Consider the following 19,779-nt stretch of genomic DNA (forward strand, 5'->3'; position numbering starts at 1 on the left):
ATCCATTGAAAGAAGAAAGCGCAAGGCTGCAGCGACACAAGTGCGGCCTCATGCTCCGTGGACAGATGTGTTGGCTGCCTTGGACTCAGTGTGGGAGCGAATGAAAATGTTGCGTGTCGTGAATGATGGAGACGATCTCGTGCGGAAGAATGTCAGGGGAGTGTAGGAACGGGCCGCTAGTGTAAATAGCAGGAGTATAAAGAGGACTTGACTACCGGAGCCTCGAGGAGTTACAGAGGCATCCGTGGACGCAACTCCATGAGTATTGAAGGGGGAACTATGATGAGAGGCAGCAGCATGTCGGTGGCCATCATGCTGTTCTGGTGACATATTGGAGGGAAGAGGAAGTATACAGAGGTTAGATGGCTCTGGAGGGGATGGAGGGAAGTGTAGCTTGGTTGAAGATCCAGCGCCCATACACTGTACTGAACAGGCGAGTCATTTGTCGGTGGTGGTGAAGAAACAGGACAGCGTGAAGGGGATGGAAGAAACCAGTGGCATAAAGTTTATCTTTGGAGGTGATTATTGGGAGGTGGAGAACAGCCTTATAGAGGCAGTGGAGAGCGGTGGCGAGAGTGTTCAGCTGGGTCTGGGTGAAGGAGACGTACGCCACCCCCTCCCATGCTGTCAGGACCTGGCTGGACTGCCTTGGAGCTGAAGCTGAAGAAGAACAGCACCTCGTCGAGCAGCAGGCCATCGACGTCTTAGGCGCCTACGTGTTGCGCCTAAATAATACTACCACTGCTACTGTCGCAGTATACAATCATCAATTTTTGCCGCTTTATACTATGCGATGTGTGCAGCTGCAGACAAACAAACTAATAATGGTGAATATCAAAAATAGCATATTCTCATAGCATAAATAGCATAACCAGGCGTCCTCAAGGCATTACACTGCAGAAATTCTCCCGGACCCTTAAAGGGATGCTGAAAGGTTTCCCAGAAAAATTGAGTGGAGAGATGCACTTTACAGTTTTCCACCCTCGGAATTCGAATTTCTCGTCGCAGTTAGGCAAAGGAAAGCGCAAACCTATTTTATTTTGGTGAGAAGTGCAGCAGCAGCCTCGGGCGAGCTCGCGCGCCTCGTTGCCACCTGTGATTGGTTGGGTGCCTCGTGACGTCAACAATGGCGCTGTCCCGGTCGGCTCGGCCGCCGCCGCTGCACATGAACCGCGGCGCTCGGCGGTTCGAGGTTGTTAGTTTGCTTCTTATACGACGATGGAACACATCGAAGATTACCCGGAGTATCTTGGCGTCATCCCCTACATGTTAGAACCGATCGCAAAGAGCAAACCTCTCCAAGAAAGAAACGATGCTGGCTGCATGCAGGCTCGATTCATAACATACAAGTTCGCACAGCTTTGCGACAAAACTCGTCTAGGTGACAAACGTGCGCCTTCCGTTTTGCGTGCCAAGATGGGAGCTAGCAGTAAATTGAAATCCTTGTTTAGGCGAGTTGGCTCATGCTACAAGTCGTTGTAAGAATACTTTCATCCGTTTGCGCCGCCTTTATCGTGCTTGTTCTCAGATCTAGCGGCAAGGGATTTTTTCACCAACTAGATGGACTCGTGCTGCAACCGAGCAGGACGAATCGCAAGGCTGGCTGTAGCACACTTGGCGCACAATTATATAATATTTTTATTAATTTATGAAGCCGTGCGGTAGTCGGCAATTCTTTACGACTGCATGCGTTATTAGAGATGTATTCCTGGCAGCATTGTAAACACTCTACTTCCAAAACAGGTGTTCCTCCAACCGCTGCATTCCAGTGTAGAATGAAGAAGACTGCTGGTGCTGCCAAGAAATTAATGAAATTATCAGAAAACAGACGGTATTGCACCGGGTTTCAGTCGAGCTGACTGTTGACAGGCCCAGTGAATGCATTGTCGACAGGCTTTGGTGATAGTTCTAATCACGAAAATGGCCAGAGCATAGCACTGTTGCCTTTGACGGCTTGAAATCCCCTCGCTTCACAGCAGCGACTCACTTCGTGGAGAGCTTCTTTTTTTGATGGAAATAATGAAAGACCACATCGTCGCGGCCGCGGATGTTCGTGCAGCCGAGGGCTGCGCAGAACGCCGGCATGATGGGTCCACCGCTTCATTCGATGCTGCACACCTTTTCTGTACCTCACCACAAACATAAAAACGCAGAAATAAAGAAACACACGGCAGCTCGAAGCAGCTTATGATGGCACGCACACAGAAACAAGCACGGCCGCGGAGGCTGTGAAGCGACGGATCACCGGTGTTTACGTCACCACTCCGCGGTTTCCGGTTTTGGCTCGCATCGTCAGGGTCATCAGCAGCGCTCGGCGGACCGCGGGGGGGGGGGGGGGGGGGGGGCGGAGCTACCGCGTAATTTTAAACGGCGATTACGTGGCTCCTAAGTTATGAATCTGTAAAAAAATTTCACCCGCATGATTTATAAAGTTCCCACATCCACACTTGAGCATTTTAACGAATTCGAAAAACTCTTCAGCTTCCCTTTAATAGGAAACATCACACACGTTGCGCCTTTTTGTTACGATCGCTACATTTGTCGTCATGAGCATCCAATTCTCTCAGACAGCTACCCTTATATACCGGGTGATTTTTTTCAACCTTTACAGATTCTTATTTTTAAACCTATGAGTGATGCGTCGATGCGGTCTGTCGAACACAATTGTACAGGAAGGTGGACACTATGCCCCTCATATGGATCAATAATGAATCGATTAATTAACTAAAATAACGAATAAACTCCATTTTTTATTTTAGGGGGCAAGGTTATATTGCGAAATTGATGGAGGTCAACATCAAAGGTTAGATGCGTTTTTAAATTTCCTTAAACGGCAATGCGTTTTGAACTATCGAACGTCAAAAACACGCATTTGAAAGCTCGTTGAGCTGACTTTTGCGCATTGTATATTTATAAAATGGCGTCCCTCACGTTTTTTTGGGGTCCAATACAATCACACTGGTTGTATTTGATGATGCAGAAAATAACGATTTCAGCTACGGTACCACGCGCAGCGATGCAGTTTTATAATTAGGTAATGCGGAAAAGCCATTGCAACAAGCTTTCAAATGCGTCTTCTTGACGTTCGATATTGGGAACCACATCGCCGATTAAGAAAATTTAAAAACAGAGTTCAAATTTGATGTTGACGGTCATCGATTTCGCCTTATAACCTTGCGGCCAAAAATAAAAAGAGTTCATTAGGCAGTTTCATATTATAATCGTCTAATTCATGATCCATATATGATGTACATGCATAGTGTCCGCCTTCCTGTACAATTATGTTCAACAGACCGCTCCGCCTTTTGTTGTAACCTCCTCTGCTGCCCATAGTTCTGGCCCTTTTACTCCTCTGTTCCCTCGCTATGTGACGGCAGCCAATCGGAATACTCTTCTGGTTAACGTTTTTGCGCGTCGCTTAATTCTTTGTCCACTCTGGCGTTTTGCGACAGGCGCCATCTCGTCGATGGCATAAACAAGGAAGACCGCTTTGTGCAGCTTATGCAGGCTGAAACACTTCGCAGGTTAGTCTTCGAATTTAAAGGACGTAAACTGATGAAGCAAGTGAACCCTGTGAAGTAAGAAACCATTCTCTAACGCCGGAGGTTGAAAGCTGTAATAAGCGACGCTAAAGCAGCCTGTGAGTGTATTGAAACAACATTTTGTCCTCTCAGAAGAAAATTTTAGTCACAATTCTGTTTAAAAAAAATTTGTAGTTTTGTGTAACTGGTTTGCCGCGATTACTATGTATATCCACGTGGCCTTAACCAGACTGCAAGTCCTCCTTTGGGCTTGAGAACGATCTGAAAGGTCATCTGCACTTCTTCCAGTGGACGCATAGCTTCTATGCTGAACTTGGTGAGGATCTTCGCCAGCACAACCTTCATCTCCGTCATGGCGAACTTCTGACCTGAAAGATGGAAGCGAGGTAGATTGAAATATGGCGCATGGAGCTAAAAATTTTTGCCGATAATGTTGCTAAAGATTATTCATTTACAATGCGTACGCATCTTATGTAGTATTTCCCAATAGAAGCAGTAGTTGCGTTATGAAGAACGCTGTTATAGAGGGCTTAAATCTGAATTATACCGAGCTTAATTCATTGATCTGCTTTAAAATGTCTGTATACTGGCAGTTTTTTTTATTTCGCAGTTCACAAAAATGTGCTTGCGCGGTGAAGCATGGGCTCTGCAGTTAAAACTACATGATAAGCCACCGCAGAACGCGGAAACACGCGCGCACGCACACGCACACGCACACGCACACGCGCACGCGCACGCACACACACGCACACACACACACACACACACACACACACACACACACACACACACACACACACACACACACACGCACACACACACACACACACGCACACACACACACACACACACACACACACACACGCACACAAACAACCGCCGCTAGGCTTAACCCACCCTTACGAGTGCATTGCAATGGCAATGGGGGTCCCTCCTGTGCAAGTACTCTTGTTTTCATAGATTCAGAGATCGCTAGGTATCGTCATACCACTACTGGCGCAGTGGTGCAGGGATGCGTCCCTGCGCCGGAAGGTAGGCGTTTCAAACACAGCCATCGGTTGGGCCTGCCAGGCACAGGTTGCTTCTCCCGAGCTCACGTAAAGCTTATATTTTTCATAGATAGCTTCTCGACCAATGAGCTGATACGCGGTGCCACGATGGGCACGTCGAAATTACACTGAATTTCTTTGAACTAATTTCACTGCAACCTGCCATGGTGGGCAAGTTGCCACAAACCAGTGTCCACCGTGACAGGTATGCCACTTGCTTTTTGTGACATGGGGGGACGGACGGCGGCTTTTCCCGTAAACGGGACCTGTACTCTGATCGCATCAAAATGAAATACTTTTTGCGATTGTGCGCAGTTGCTACAAGAACTCGCTAGAGTTTCATGAATGATGGACTCGGTACCTATACTTATTTCTATTCAGCTTTGTCTCTAGATTGGTTTAATATCATTGAGAGTGTTACGTCTCGCCTTCGTCGTGGGGAAGACAACGACATGGCAGCAGCGAAACGCCGACAAACCCCGAGACGCGCGTTGGGTGAGCGCCTGGATTGCCACGGAAGCCGCGTCCGTCTGCCCGGTTGAGCGAGCGTTTCCCGTACACCGAGTGTGAACGCGCGTTCGAAATGCGCGTGAACGCCGCTCATGGACATTCCGTCGTCTGCGCTACGTGGATGGCATCGTTCCCCTCTCCCAGCGCGTGACGACGGCGTGATCTCTCGGGAGTGAGTGAGTGCGTGTGTGTCTGTGATTGGTGCCAGTGAAACCCGGCCCCCATCTAGGGACCCTAGGGAAGGGAACTCTTAAAAAGCCGGCAGCGGCACGGACGAGGAGCTTTTTGTCATCATGGTCTTCTGATGAGCTGTCGTGATGCAGCGTTCCTGTAGAGCTCACTTGTAAAGGTGTAAATATTGTATAAAGTCCTCTTTCATTGTCTTTTTCCAGCAGCCTCGTCTCAGACGTCCCTCATTCTCTCTCCGGCACACGACCATGCTACCTCGTATGTTACAAACTGGTGGCAGCGGTGGGATGCTGCTACCTCGTCCTTAACAAACTGGTTGGCAGCGGTGGGACGCGAAACATCGGACGCCAGCGGAGAGTTGCGGACAACGGGACGCTGAGCAGCAGAACGGCGAGTCGGGGGCAGTGCAACAGCCCTGTGTGATGACTGGTTGCCTGCAGCGGAACGACTGCGCTGGATTCTTGGCTGCGAGGCTGATGGAGACAACGGACGCCAGCGGAGAGATCTGTTCAACGGGACGCTGAGCAGCAGAATGGCGAGTCGGGGGCAGTGCAACAGCCCTTTGTGATGACTGGTTGCCTGCAGCGGACCGACTGCGCTGGATTCTTGGCTGCGAGGTTTGGTGAGTGCGTGACTTTGTTCTGCTGAGTTTTGCCAGGCTTTTGTTAGTGTCAGAAACAGAGCTGGTAATTGGGTTGTCGTTGCTGCTGGGTTAGTTGCAGCAAGACAATAGCGGGCAGTAGAGAAGCAGCACTCGGAGCAGCCATGGATTTGAAGACGCTGCGCAAACCAAAGTTACTGGAGCTTGCGAAAGAGTTGGGTCTGGATGTATCAGACAAACTCGGAAAACCAGAACTGCTGAAGGCTATTCTTGCGTTAGAGGCTGAAGAGGACGAGCTTGCGGACTGAGCGGTTGGGTTTTCCGCGTGGTTCTAACGCTAGCGGAGCACGAGTCACTTTGCAGTGCCCTTTGGGAACCTGCACATGCGAAGGAAGACTTCGGGGTGCGCTGAGCTCCAGAACCGCCGAGAGACAACTGACTCCGGTTGAGACCAGCCTCAAGCGACATCCCTCCGGACAACGGATGCTGTCCCCTGTCCATCGGGATCTCCTTCCCCCGGCGGGGCAGTCTGTTACGTCTCGCCTTCGTCGTGGGGAAGACAACGACATGGCAGCAGCGAAACGCCGACAAACCCCGAGACACGCGTTGGGTGAGCGCCTGGATTGCCACGGAAGCCGCGTCCGTCTGCCCGGTTAAGCGAGCGTTTCCCGTACACCGAGTGTGAACGCGCGTTAGAAATGCGCGCGAACGCCGCTCATGGACATTCCGGCGTCTGCGCTACGTGGATGGCATCGTTCCCCTCTCCCAGCGCGTGACGACGGCGTGATCTCTCGGGAGTGACTGAGTGCGTGTGTGTCTGTGATTGGTGCCAGTGAAACCCGGCCCCCATCTAGGGACCCTAGGGAAGGGAACTCTTAAAAAGCCGGCAGCGGCACGGACGAGGAGCTTTTTGTCATCATGGTCTTCTGATGAGCTGTCGTGATGCAGCGTTCCTGTAGAGCTCACTTGTAAAAGTGTAAATATTGTATAAAGTCCTCTTTCATTGTCTTTTTCCAGCAGCCTCGTCTCAGACGTCCCTCATTCTCTCTCCGGCACATGACCATGCTACCTCGTATGTTACAAACTGGTGGCAGCGGTGGGATGCTGCTACCTCGTCCTTAACAAGAGTCACTATAAAGCCCCCACAAATATCCTTTTTCCGCCCTGCGTTGAGCTTCACACAGTACCGGAAAGCGCTCAGCTATTGACTTCATAGGTATATCCTGTTGCTCCGCGCTCCTTTTGAACAACACACTATATTCCCGGCTGATCTGCATTTTCGTCGGACGTTTCTCGTGCTTCCGAGCAATCTGACGAAGCGTCACTTCTTAAATCCTGTCCAATATACGAAAGCCCAAAGGCTCTAGGAGCAGCCGCTGACGTTAACCCCAGTCACATGTGCGTCACACACTCGGATAGTATAGGCCCATTCACACTTGCGAGTCGCAAAGGGCACGCGACCAGCAGTCGCTTGCGACCAGGCAGCAGCTCGACAACACCGTTGTTCACACTTGCAAGCGCGACCAGCGGGTCGCCTTCTCGTTAGATTCTCCTTTTCAGCGAAAACTCTCGGGAATGACGCTGTTCGCGCGCTTTCGAGAGTTTGGTCTGTTTTGGCCGCGCCTCCTGTACTCGCGCTCGGTCGTCTGAACTGCTATTCGCAATGTACTACAACGACCCGAGTGAAGATGAGGTTGTCGTGACGGTTTTGATGTGCGTACAAGCGTCATGATGACAGAGGCGCGCTTCTCTGCAGGGCCGGCCTACCAGCCTGCAGTATGCCGGCCACTGGCATCAGAAAAATGCGCCAATATTGCTTGTTCGCGTTCATACCAAGCCCTTGGGTAGAGGAATGTAAAAAAATTAATCATTTTTGAAGATCGCTGGCAAATACCAAGTAGCTGGTAGAAATGATGACTGCAACACAAGCAAATTTCTTCCCATAGCCGCTTTGCTGCTGCTGCTCAATGCGGCTCGACTGTTGTCTGCTAGCCCCGCTGCTGAAGGCGTCGCGGAAGTCGAGCATGTTTTGATATTATTATGATACGAGGTCCGCAATAAAGCGGTGACGAAAGCAGCATCTAAATTACTAGCGCTGGCCAGGATCCGAAGCGCCCTCAGCTGCGGCATCGGCATGAAACCGGTTAGGCTTAGCGACGACTAGGGCAGCCAGCTGGGAGCAGCGCAGGTCGTCGCCCGGCGCACCCGCGAGCAGTGTCGTTGATAGCTTGGCTCGCTCGCTGATTGGTTCAGCGGTTTGCGACTCGCAGTCGCGAGGCTGAAAAATCGAGCAGCGAGCGACTGGCCCGCGACTGTCGCTTTTCGACCAAAACGGTCGCGCGACCTCTGCGACTCGCAAGTGTGAACGGGCCTTATACCGTTCGCGCATTCAGACCCGGTCGTATCGGCAGATTTAAGAATGTGAGCGTACAATAAGTCTGTCTGCCTTCCCTCTTAACCTCTTTTTATCTTCAAGCCTGTCAGTCATGTGGTAAGGGAAGAAAATTGTGTGAAATCGCTTCACTAGCTTGGTGCTGGCTTGATTTTACACACGCGCCCAGTTGAATAGGAGCAGCAAAAATATTACGCAACCGGGAGGGGAGAGGATGGCCATATACCGTAAACGACAATCACCCTTCAATATACTATATTTACTCGATTCGTACGCGCCCTGGATTGCAACGCGCACCCGAGAAAAAAAAGCGCAGTCACTAAGACTTTATCGCGCACCAGATTTTCATGCTTCGATAAGGAAGTACGCACTTGAGGCCGCCACATTGCGACGTGGGTCCGTACCCAAGATCACTTTATTTTACAGGGTTCGCTTTTGTTAGCTCATTCCGTATCCGTAGTGCAGACCTGCGCTGCGATAACATCATGGTGTGTCGATTCTTCGACGGGAGCTCCGGCGGTGGTGGCGCACTCGGCGAACTGTGCAAAGCGCCAATACGCTTGTGCGCCTTGGGTGTGCCTCGGCGCGGGACTAATCGGCTACACCAATGTGCGCTTAGAAATCCTCCGCACGAAAGGTCGGTTTTTAAGGGAAAGCCTTTAATGGCTCATGCTCGCGGTGTCCGTCCTTGCGCTGGAATCGTGCCAACTGTGGCCTTCCTCCGCGCAGCGGCGCAACCTCTTCCGTAATTACCTTTCACCTTATTCATTTTCACTATGGGCCCTCTTTCTGTTCCTTCTCTCACTCCCACTTCCTCCATTCCTCTGCAAACGGATCACGGGTGTCCACCGAGAGATGCGAGACAGTTACTGCGTAATTTCCTATCCTCAAATAGAATTTTCATTTTCTTCACTACGGCTCATCTTTGTCTTTCTTCTTTCACTCACACTTCCTCCCTTCCTGTACGGTGCGGTTCGGGTGTCCACCGCGACGGTTGCTAGGCAACGGCTCTTGCAGCCGCATCAACAACATAAAAGCGCGATTCAGGCGTCCACTGACACAGGGAGCCAGTTTGCGCACTTCTTTTCTTTAAAATGATCGGAGTGTAAAACGTCAACGCCAACGCCAATGAACACAATGAACGCCGAATGGACAACGGCGACTGCGACGCCGCGAAACGGGAGCCAGAGAGTTCGCTCTGAAACACTGCAATCAAAACAGAGACCGCAGTCCAGTGTTGCCACGACACATAAAAAAATAGTACTCTGCTGTATTGTAGCTTCTAAGAAATAGTAGAAAAATTGGCCACGAGATTCTTGGCGATACTTTTGAAAAACCCGGGGATCCAGAGAGCCATTGTCAAGCACGAAGAGAAAAACAGCCAAGCCCTCGGATGGCATATTCAAAGGCGTCAGGTGGTAGTTAGTACCTGAAATCTTTAGAGTATAGTATCTTCCAGACAGGGGTGATTGGGAGATCGCTGGGAGAGGCCTCCGTGCTGCAGTGGACATAAATATAACCTCGACGGGTGAATCACTAAATTAATAATTTAGTGATTCGAAAGTTCGAAAGTTTTGGTTTCATTGTTGTGGACTTGTGGCTTCATAGTTGTGGGGTACGGTAGTGCACCCACTTTCACAAATTCACCGCCTCACCTTTTCCCTATTTTGCTCAGACAGAGGTAGCGCCACGTTTGAGAGCTTGTTTGAGAGTCTGGAAACGCAAGAATGTATGTTAGCCATGGAGGAAGGAAAGAATGATGTTAACCTCGGAGCCAACCGCATTTTTTTTTCGCTCTCTAGGTGGCATCACATTAATACAAGTTCTGTACTGAAAAAGTCGTAGAGTTAATATAACCAACTGGAAAAAGTAGCAGCTTTTGCTTTCGTTTCAGTAGAAAAGCAAGAAAATCAGTATATTCAAACGCTTTATCACTGAATCAGCAGAAAATTTTAAAAATCAGTAGATCTACTGATAAATCAGCAGCCGTGGCATCACTGCCGCAGTCACCAAAGACCATAAAAACCGCACATGTGGGAAGCCCGCCACGCGCCAAGCGGTTCGGGAAAGCGGCGGTGGGTGAACCACAAGGCTTTCGCCAAGCACACTTTAGAATGTCCAAAGTGTCTTCGGTAACTTTTTTTTTGTGGCGTAAGCTACACTACGCGGATTGGAAGGAGTTTCGCGTTCCCATGCGCGGCAGACGTGTGACGTCACGAAAGGCGCATCTGCGTCGCCCTCGCCGCCGCCGCCGCCGGCGCGCGCGCTTCTCTCCGCCGCTCCGCCGGTCGGCGCATACCAGAGGCGTGACGTCACGGTCTCGCCAGACGCGCCGGAGGCGGAGCCGCGTGCGCCCGCCGCTGTGTTTACGACTGCCGCGCGCTGCTGCGCATGCGCGAGGAGGGCGCACCGTGCGTATATAATGCGCGGGACATGCGGTTGATGCCAACGTTTATAGATACTTTTTTAGTTCCGTAACTCCTCCACTGAAAGCGGGCGCTGCTTGTACCCGGGCGGTGAGAGGGCGCTGCAGTCGAGGTTTGCGCGGTCGCCGGCGCGCGCGTTGCTCCTCTCCTGCAGTTACTACTTAGCCCGTGCCCGGGTCTGTCGCTGCCTTTTTTGTCCATATGTGTTCCTGTGTGCTCTGCGAACACGTGGTCCCCATCGTGCACTAAGAACAAACGCTGCTGGCCGTGAAGCAGCTTTCGAGCGCGACGATGCCCACTTGCTTCGTGCCCAGCTGTACCAGCGGGTACAAGAGCAACCCGGAGAAATGCCATCCGTACGGAAGCAAGAGGAAATATCAAACTCATTGCATCAAATCAAACCGTTAAGTCCCTGAGGGTGACATTGATGTCAGTGCTGTGCATTATAGACTTCCTACACAACAAGAGCCTCAGCTATATACTCACAGCGAAGTTAAACCAAGACCCGCTTGAGGTAACGAGACTGGCACGTTGAAAAAGCCTACAAATCCTCATATATAATGTGTTTTTTTTTAATTCAGAGATTTTTGGCCTAGTGAGGTCATTAGGAGGTGACGAAGACCACCCTACAGTGACCAAGTTCAGCCAATTATTTAGGCTGCTTTCTTTTACACACCTGTTGAAGTAGCTGTGAAAGGGAACTGTGAGACGGGAACTTTTTTGCCGCGGGAATTCAATCTACAAGTTTCGAGCATTGTTAGAAACTGCGATTTATTGCCCTGTGTGGCCGATTTCCCTAATTAAATTGAATTAACGCCCGGCTCCCGCCTTTTTTTTTTAATTCTGCCTCGTACGGTGGGCGGAGTCAACCAATGCGGGGAGTGCCTTTTACCCAGTCCCGTGGCGGCTTGCCGCTCTGCCATCGGCGGAGTAATACGTAGTAGTCCGTAGAAGCAAATAGTCCGCGCGTATTTTTATTTCTGCGGGCTTATTTTGCGGTTATATTATCTGCAAATGAAACTATTTATTCGCGGAAACCTAAAAAACAAAATGAAGCGAAAGCAAAGCCTCCACGGAGCTGGCTGAAAGGCACTCCCCGCGTTGGTCGACTCCGCCCACCGTACGAGGCAGAATTAAAAAAAAAGGCGGGAGCCGGGCGTTAATCGATTTAATTAGGGAAATCGGCCACACAGGGCAATAAGTCGCAGTTTCTAAGAATACTAGGAACGTGTAGATCGAGTTCCCGCGGCAAAAATACGAGTTCAGATTCCTCTTCAGTGCACCTTTAATTAGTGCCTTCGAGAGCCTCGGAGAAAAGCGTCGCGACGCTCTCATCCAGAAAAAGGCTAGAAAGAACAGATCTGGAAGAAGCTGATGGCGATACCTTTCAGGGACCTCTCCGATGCCTCCAACGACCACAGATACAGTGTTCCATCACCAGAAGAAACAGCCTTGTACTATTTGGAAAGCTATGTGGCTTTCAAAATGAAAAATAAAGCGCAATATGAACTCTGTGACGCAATGTGACGCACTTGGCAGGCAGGATTCTCTGCCGCGTGAGGCTATGCTCATTATAGAGCGCGAGTATGTTAGTGGCAGTCTCGCGTACCCTTCCGAAAAGATGTTTGCCTGGGTAAGCCCGGTAGAGGGTGCTATAAAACAGGCTTGAAAGGGCGAGTTGTTCGGTGACCTGTTTTGGAACGTGCTGGATTCTCTTGTAAAAAAAGGCACGAATGGTGTTGGTTTACCAGAGCATGCTGAGGTGTTCACAGCTCAATTAATTTACTTTTATTAAGTGACGCGCATGCTCTTCTTTGCGCGAGCAAAGTGCTTGGAAAATAGTAGCGCCGTTAGAGCTCAAAGAGAGCGAAAGTAGGCGAAGCTTGTCTGACAAATTAGTTGACAGCAAATCTGTCAACAACGATATTTAGTGGATTTGTGAATAAAATTTTTCTATTTAAATGCCAAGGGCCTTGAATTACTCTTGCATTTCGCCTACACCGGTATCGAACTCGCGGCTTTCGGGAAAACAGCCGCGGGCCGTAGCCACCGAGACAGCGGCGGGTTTTATTTGCACCAGTATTTCTGTAATAAAACGTAAAAGTAATTTTGCGCGAAATGCGTGACACAACAGCCAGTCGCGAAAAACTGGTTCGGCGGATAATCCGAATCTATTGAAGTAGTAAGGTTAGGTTCATCTCACGAGAAGCAGAATCGAAGCATGCATGCATTTCGTCATTGCCCGTACAAAACGGCCGCTTGTGAGACGGCTCAGAATACCGCTCTTAAGTTCGCAAACGCGCTAAACACACATATGTTATAAAATACCTCCGGACAAGAGCCGGAAATAAAAAACAGCAGTCACGCAGCGATGATTCCAGTGCGAGTGCTCGTGCTAGCACGCTGCACGCTAGCAGACGACTCTCGCTCTCCTAGCACAACCCGCGATTGCAGCGCCGCGGTGGCGGGGACGGCGACAGGCCGCCTGCTGCCTACGGGCGCTGCGAGGAGTTATGGAACTAAAAAAGTATCTATAAACGTTGGTTGATGCAGCGCGCTCTACATGGAGGTTAAAGAGAGTCGGGCCGCTCGCTGAGAAGACTGGAAAACCTCAATTCCTCATACCCCTAGGTTGTCGCCTGGCAGTTAGCCGCTTACGCTGCGTATATCCTGGCATAGCAGAGCTAAGCCACTGCCAATTTTTTTTAAGGCGAAAGCCTGTAATGGCGCATTCTGTCGACCAAAATTCTGTCACACTTTAGCTGTCACTCAAACTAATGACGTCATCGGTTGTTCCTGCTGCGCATGCGCTTGGCGCCTGACAACTTCGAGCCACACATGATGGAATTCAGCGAAGATACATCAGCAGAATGATTCAGCCAAATGCATCGGTCGAATGATAAGAATTAGTAACAAAAGCGTAGTCTTTCATTCGCAAACAGCGTGCAATCAGCAACGGAGGCAGTCAGATCGGCGCGAAAAGGCTTTCGCCTCGCGCACTTGAGATAGTCAAAGTGCTCCCCTATTCTTTTTTTTTCTTCCTGGCGTCGTAGTAAACTGGGCGTGTCTTCGCAACCGACTGTTCCATGTTGGCTCAAGTCCAGGTCCGCGGCTTACTGACGGGACACTTCAGATGCTCGCGATGCCTTGTTAGGCAGTATCGAAAATATCGATGCTGGTTGGTTGGTTGGTTGGTTTATGGGGTTTAACGTCCCAAAGCGACTAAGGCTATGAGAGACGCCGTAGTGGAGGGCTCCGGAAATTTCGACCACCTTGGGTTCTTTAACGTGCACTGACATCGCACAATACACGGTCCTCTAGAATTTCTCCTCCAAAGAAATTCAACCGCCACGGCCGGGATCGAACCCGCGTCTTTCGGATCAGCAGCCGAGCACCATAACCACTGGGCCACCGCGGCGGCTATGTAATATCGATGCGCGAGAAGTTTTTATGCACCCCTGCCCTGCCCTACATGCTCTGCCCAAGCGCATATCTTCCTCTTGATTTCGACCAGGATGTGATTAACTCGCGTTTGTTCCCTCGCCCACTCTACCCGCTTCCGGTCGCTTAACGTTATTAGCTCGCTGCGTTGTCCTTAACTTAAGCTGAACCCTTTTCGTTAGCCTCCACGTTTTTACCCCATAGGTGAATACCGCTGAAATACAGATGTATATACTTTTCTCTTGATGGATATTGGTAAACTGCCATTCATGATCTGAGAGAACCTGCCATATGCGCTCCACCCCATTCTTATTCTTCTAGTTATTTCTCTCTTACGATCCTCATCAGCGCTCACTACCTGCCCTATGTAGACGTATTCCTTTACTATTTCCAGCCCCTAGCCGCCAATTGTGAACTGCAGTTTCCTTGCGAGAATGTGGAACATTGCTTTGGTTTTCTGCATGTTAAATTTTTTTTTAGCCCCACCGTTCTGTTCTCCCTATCTAACTGATTGATCATGCTTTGCATTTCATCCCCCTCTCGAATTAGCAAGTCAGTGTAATCAGCGAGTCGCAGATCACTTATGTATTCTCCATTATCCCTCATTCCCAAATGTTCTGAATCCAGGCCTTGGAATACCCCCGTAAACTGGCGATATAATATCATTGGCGAGATCGTGTCTCCCTGCCTGACACCCTTCTTTATTTTGAATTTTATTGCTGACTTTATGGAGGACTACAGTAGCCGTGCAATAGTTATGAATATCTTCAAATATTTTCACAAAAGACTCTTCTACACCCTGATTCCGCAATACCTGCATGACTGCTGAGGTTTCCATTGAGTCAAATGTTTTCTTGTAATCAGTGAAGGCTATAAATATGGGTTGGTTATATTTTGTGCATTTCTCCATCACCTGGTTGATAGTATGAATATGGTCCATTGTCGAGCATCCTTGACGAAAGCCTGCCTGATCATTTGGTTGACTGAAGTCTAAGGTTGTCCTGACTCTATTAGCGATTACCTTCGTAAATACCTTGTTGGCAACAGGCCGTAAGGTCATAGGTCTGTGATTTATCGAATCCTTGCCGTCTACTTTCTTAAGAATTAAGTTAGTATTAGCCTTCTGCCAAGCTTCTGGCACGCGCGAAGTTATAAGGCATTGCGTATAGACGGTGGCTAGTTTTTCAAGCAGAATCTCCTCTCCGTCCTTCAACAGAGCTGCTGTTACCTGATCCTCACCAGTTGCTTTCCCCCTTTTCATTGCTCCTAAGGCCTTGTTTACTTCTGCTTTCTTTACTGGCATGATGTTCTATTGCTGCGCTCTACTCCCAGTCTCATTAACATTCTGACTGCACTGGCTACTGTACAGATTTGTGTAGAACTCTTCGGCTACTTTACATGGAGTTTAAAGTCCCAAAGCGACTCCGGCTATGAGGGACGCCGTAGCGAAGGGCTCCAGAAATTTCGACAACCTGGGTTCTTTTAAGAGTGCACTAACATCACACAGAACGCGGGCCTCTAGAATTTTGCCTCCATCGAAATTCGACCACCGCGGCCGGGGTCGAACCAGCGTCTTTCGGGTCAGCAGCCGAGCACCATAACCACTAAGCCACCGCGGCAGCTCTTTGTCTACTTTAACTATCTTATCCAGATCGCTTATGGTATGGCCCTCTTTGTCTCGTAAGGCATACATCTGGTTTTTACCTGTGCCTGGTTTCCTCTTCACTGCTTTTCGATTCTCTCCATATTAAACTTCCCTATGTCGGCTACCTTGCGCTCGTTTATTAACTTCGATAGCTCTGCCAGTTCTATTCTCTCCGTTGGTTAGACACTTTCATGCTTTCGCGTTTCTTAATTACATCTGTCGTCTCCTGATACAGCTTGCCGGTATACTGCCGAAGCATACTACCGCCTATTTCTAATGCGCTCTCCGTGATGATAGCTGTGAGATTATCGTCCATAGTTTGAACATTAATATCCTCTTCCTCATCTAAACACGAATATGTGGTCTGCAGCGATATCCTAAAATCCTCTACTTACCCTATTAGCGCTAACTCGTAAATGGGCTTCCGTTTCACTAGTTTCTTTGGTTCCCTTTTCAAGTCCAGGCTAATTCGAGACCTTACTATTCTGTGTTCGCTACGCACGTTTCCGAGGAACTTCACATCCTGCACGATGCCAGCGTGAGCGCATAGTGTAAAGTCTGTTTCATTTTTAGCCTCACCATCGGGCCTCTTCGACGCGTACTTCCTGTTCTCTCGTTTGCGGAATAAGGTTATCATGATCCGTAAATTATTTCTGTATGCGAACTCTACTAACAATTCTCCCCTGCTGCTATCCCATAGTCGCCTATCGCCTAGTCTCCGGCCTGCTTCCTGCCTACCTTCGCATTGAAGTCGCCAAACAGTGCAGCGTACTGCGATTTTACTTTGTTCATTGCCGATTAGACGTCTTCATAGAAACTTTCAACTATCTGGTCAACATGGCAAGATGTAGGCGTGTAGGCCAGCACCACCTTCGGCTTGTATCTCTTTTAAACCCAATTACGCTGTCACCCTCTCGTTAGTGTTATAGAACTCCGCCATGTTCCCATGCTATATCTTGATTGATGAGGAATCCCACACGTAGTTCACGTCTGTCCGCTAGTCTACGATAGCACAGTACGCGCCCGCTCCTTAGTACTGTATACACCTCATCTGTCCTCCTAACCTCACTGAGCCCTATGACATCCCAATTAGTACCCGCCAATTCCTCCAACAGCACTGCTAAACTAGCCTCACTGGGTAAGGTTCTTGCGTTAAACGTTGCTAGGTTCAGTTTCCAATGGCGGCCTGCCCGGAGCCGATGATTCTTAGCACCCTCCGCTGCGTCACAGGTCTGACCGCCGCCTTGGTCAGTTGCTCCGCAGCCGCTGGGGACTGAGGGCTGAGGGATAATTGGGTTGTTCATAGAAGGTTGCGGCCAAGTACTACACCAGGGTGGCCAAACCATGCTCTGGTGAGGAAGTGCGTTGTCGGTTCTATTCACCGAGATCAGGCCGAACCCCGGGCCTCGTTATGCAACTCCATGGTCACGCGGAGTTTTTTTTTTCATACTCGGTGGAGAATCGCAAGGCTCCGGGATTCGAACCCAGGCCTCCTGGCACGTGAAGCGGATGTTCTACCTCTACGCCATCGCTGCACCTCATCTCGCATTCCCGCAGTAAAATTCACTTACCCATGCATGTCTTCGGGCCTGCTGAAAAGGGTATGTAGCTGAATGGGTGCCTGCTACTTTTTTCCTTCTGGATAAACCTCTCCGGTATGTACTCATCGGGGCTCTCAAATTGCTGGGGATTTCGATGCAGGCTGAAGACGTTGATCATGCAGGAAAGACCCTTCGGCAATGTGACGCCGTCTGGAAAAATCAGAAATGTGTCAATTCAGAGCTGTTTTTGTCCTCCATGCAGTGGGAGCTTTGAATTGACAGTGAAATTGGCTTGTGCCGTTAATCCACAAAGACAGCGGTGGAGGTAGTGACCTAGCTTGTGGGTTTCTAAGTGGACGCAGGCCACCAACCACCGCGGGTTCGAGCTTCGCGCGAGCCAAGGGCCCCGATCAGCCGTCACCACACACACACTGGGACACCGATGCGGCGCACTCAACCTCCGCTGAGCGTTGGAGAGCGCTGCGCCGCCAAGAAATAGGCCTCCAAGTTCACCAAGGAGACGTTTATTCACGTCGTCCTTCAGCAGTACACACACACTCAATCGTCACCCCGTCCCGGGGGCGCGCGAGGAGCAAGGCTCCGCTGCGCGCACGAAGCGACTCGAGCAATGCGCGCCGCTAGCACGCCGCTGCAGAAGAATGTCCCCGCGGCAGTGCTGTGATCTCCCTCTCGTGTCGACCGTTGGGCCGGTTGCGAGAGAGAGTGGGCAATCAACGCAAGGTACGCCTGTCAGAGGTCGCTGGACCCCGCTGGACAGGCTCGAGCCACTGCAGGTCATAGGACACGTGCGGGCGAGCTCGAGTATGCACTGGTCCGAACGGCAAAGGCCGGCACGGACAAAACAGTAGCGTACGCACCTTACGCTGTCTCGGAGGGATCCCTCTCTGGGCCCCGCTCGGACGGTCGCGCGGGGCGCGGCCGCCAAAGCGGGTCCCGAAATCCCGCCAAAAGGCACCAATGGCAAAGGCCGTTTGGGAGCCGGGGCAGAGCTGTGGCCAAATGACAGTGATTAGTCACCTAGCCGCCTCTCCACCGCCTGAGGCTGGAGCAAGGGAAAGAGGAGAAACAACGCGGGAAGCCGGCACAGCCGCGCAAAGGCAACGGCGGAAAGCCAGGATTCCCACATCCCCCTCTCCTTAAATGCCCTCCTACCCATCGGCAAAGCACGCGGCCAAAATAAAGAAATCAATACACAAAAAAAATAAGCTACACCTTCAGTTCCAAAATAAAGAAATGAATACACAAAGAAACTAGCTACACTTCAGTTCCAAAATAAAGAAATGAATACACAAAAAAAACTAGCTACACTTCAGTTCCAGCGAGAACAACGTAAAAAAACAACACACCAACACAAAGGAAAACAAGGCAAACAAACAAACACTGCCATACGCTTCAGTAAATCAAAACAGCTTGCAGATTATATACACGGTACACAAGGCGATGTGAATTTAACTGTACAACTATGTGACAGGTGGATGTCAGCCTCAAAGTTCGATGGCGCGGCCCAGTGGGCCGGTCGGCGACTCACCGCTCGCAGACTTCAAGTTGAACGGGTTGGGAGGGCCGACGACTGATGGCGGTCTTCTTTCCGTTGATGACGACGGGGCCGCGGCAGAACACTAACCTCGCGCCCTTGGGCACGACATCACGTTCGGGCACAAGACAGTTAGTGCACCCCTTTCACGCCGGCTGAAACGGGCGAGGACGTTCGGCGGCGTCCTGATGTGTAACCTTGGCCACAGCGAGGGGTCCTTCTCCTCCTCGCGCTCACGCAGAAGCACACAACGGCACAACTCACAGGCGTCGCCTTGGCTCATGGTTACGCGCGCACACAGCCACAGCCACAAACACGCATACACCGGCACGTGCGCGGACGCTGGTCGGCGAACGATCCCCTCATCAGAAGCGTCCAGAGGCGCCGCGGGCGAGGGTCAAAGGGTGCACTTTCCGCCCCCCATCGCCCCAAACGCCCCGCCAACTTCCCCTCCATACGGGCCGCACAAAACTCGCACCGCGACACACGGCTTAACGAGCCAACCACCCACAGTCGGGCCGGAAATGAGAAAAGGCGCCGTACAAACGACAGGCAAACTCTGCGCTTCAAATGATAAGTGCAAGCGAGAGCGGCTGAAGTTTACATATGTACAAGTCTGGTTAAAAAAAACTGTACGCCAACGCAGACGCATGTTGCCTATGTACATCTCGGTACGTTAGAACAAAACAAGACGAACAAGCAGGAAACGAAAGTGGCTAGAAACTGACTCAAACAAAACAAATAAATAAACTGATGAACACACAAGGTTGGAACTGAGCATGCTGCCAAAACAACAAAAAATAACACACCGTGCTTCGCCTGGGTAGGGCCTGACGAGAAAGCTCGCCAGCTAGCTGAGGCTGCGTGTCTTCGGTAGCGGAAAAGTCC

General features: G+C 50.4%; 1 protein-coding gene across 1 annotated transcript in view; it reads right to left on the minus strand.

Annotated features, from left to right (window-relative positions):
• Window positions 1–230: 230 nt before the first annotated feature.
• Window positions 231–19,779, minus strand: part of LOC149354299 (cytochrome P450 4V2-like) — an 80,372-nt gene continuing 60,823 nt past the window's right edge. The window contains exons 11-13 of the mRNA XM_089575954.1: window positions 17,367–17,546; window positions 3,774–3,910; window positions 231–320 (exon numbers count right to left, since the gene is read on the minus strand). Coding sequence (XP_089432080.1) covers window positions 231–320; window positions 3,774–3,910; window positions 17,367–17,546 — 407 coding nt within the window. The remainder of the gene's footprint in view (window positions 321–3,773; window positions 3,911–17,366; window positions 17,547–19,779) is intronic.

This window comes from Amblyomma mixtum, chromosome 3 (genome assembly GCF_055824585.1).
Source record: "Amblyomma mixtum isolate Tamu chromosome 3, ASM5582458v1, whole genome shotgun sequence".
Classification (NCBI taxonomy): Eukaryota; Metazoa; Arthropoda; class Arachnida; order Ixodida; family Ixodidae; genus Amblyomma; species Amblyomma mixtum.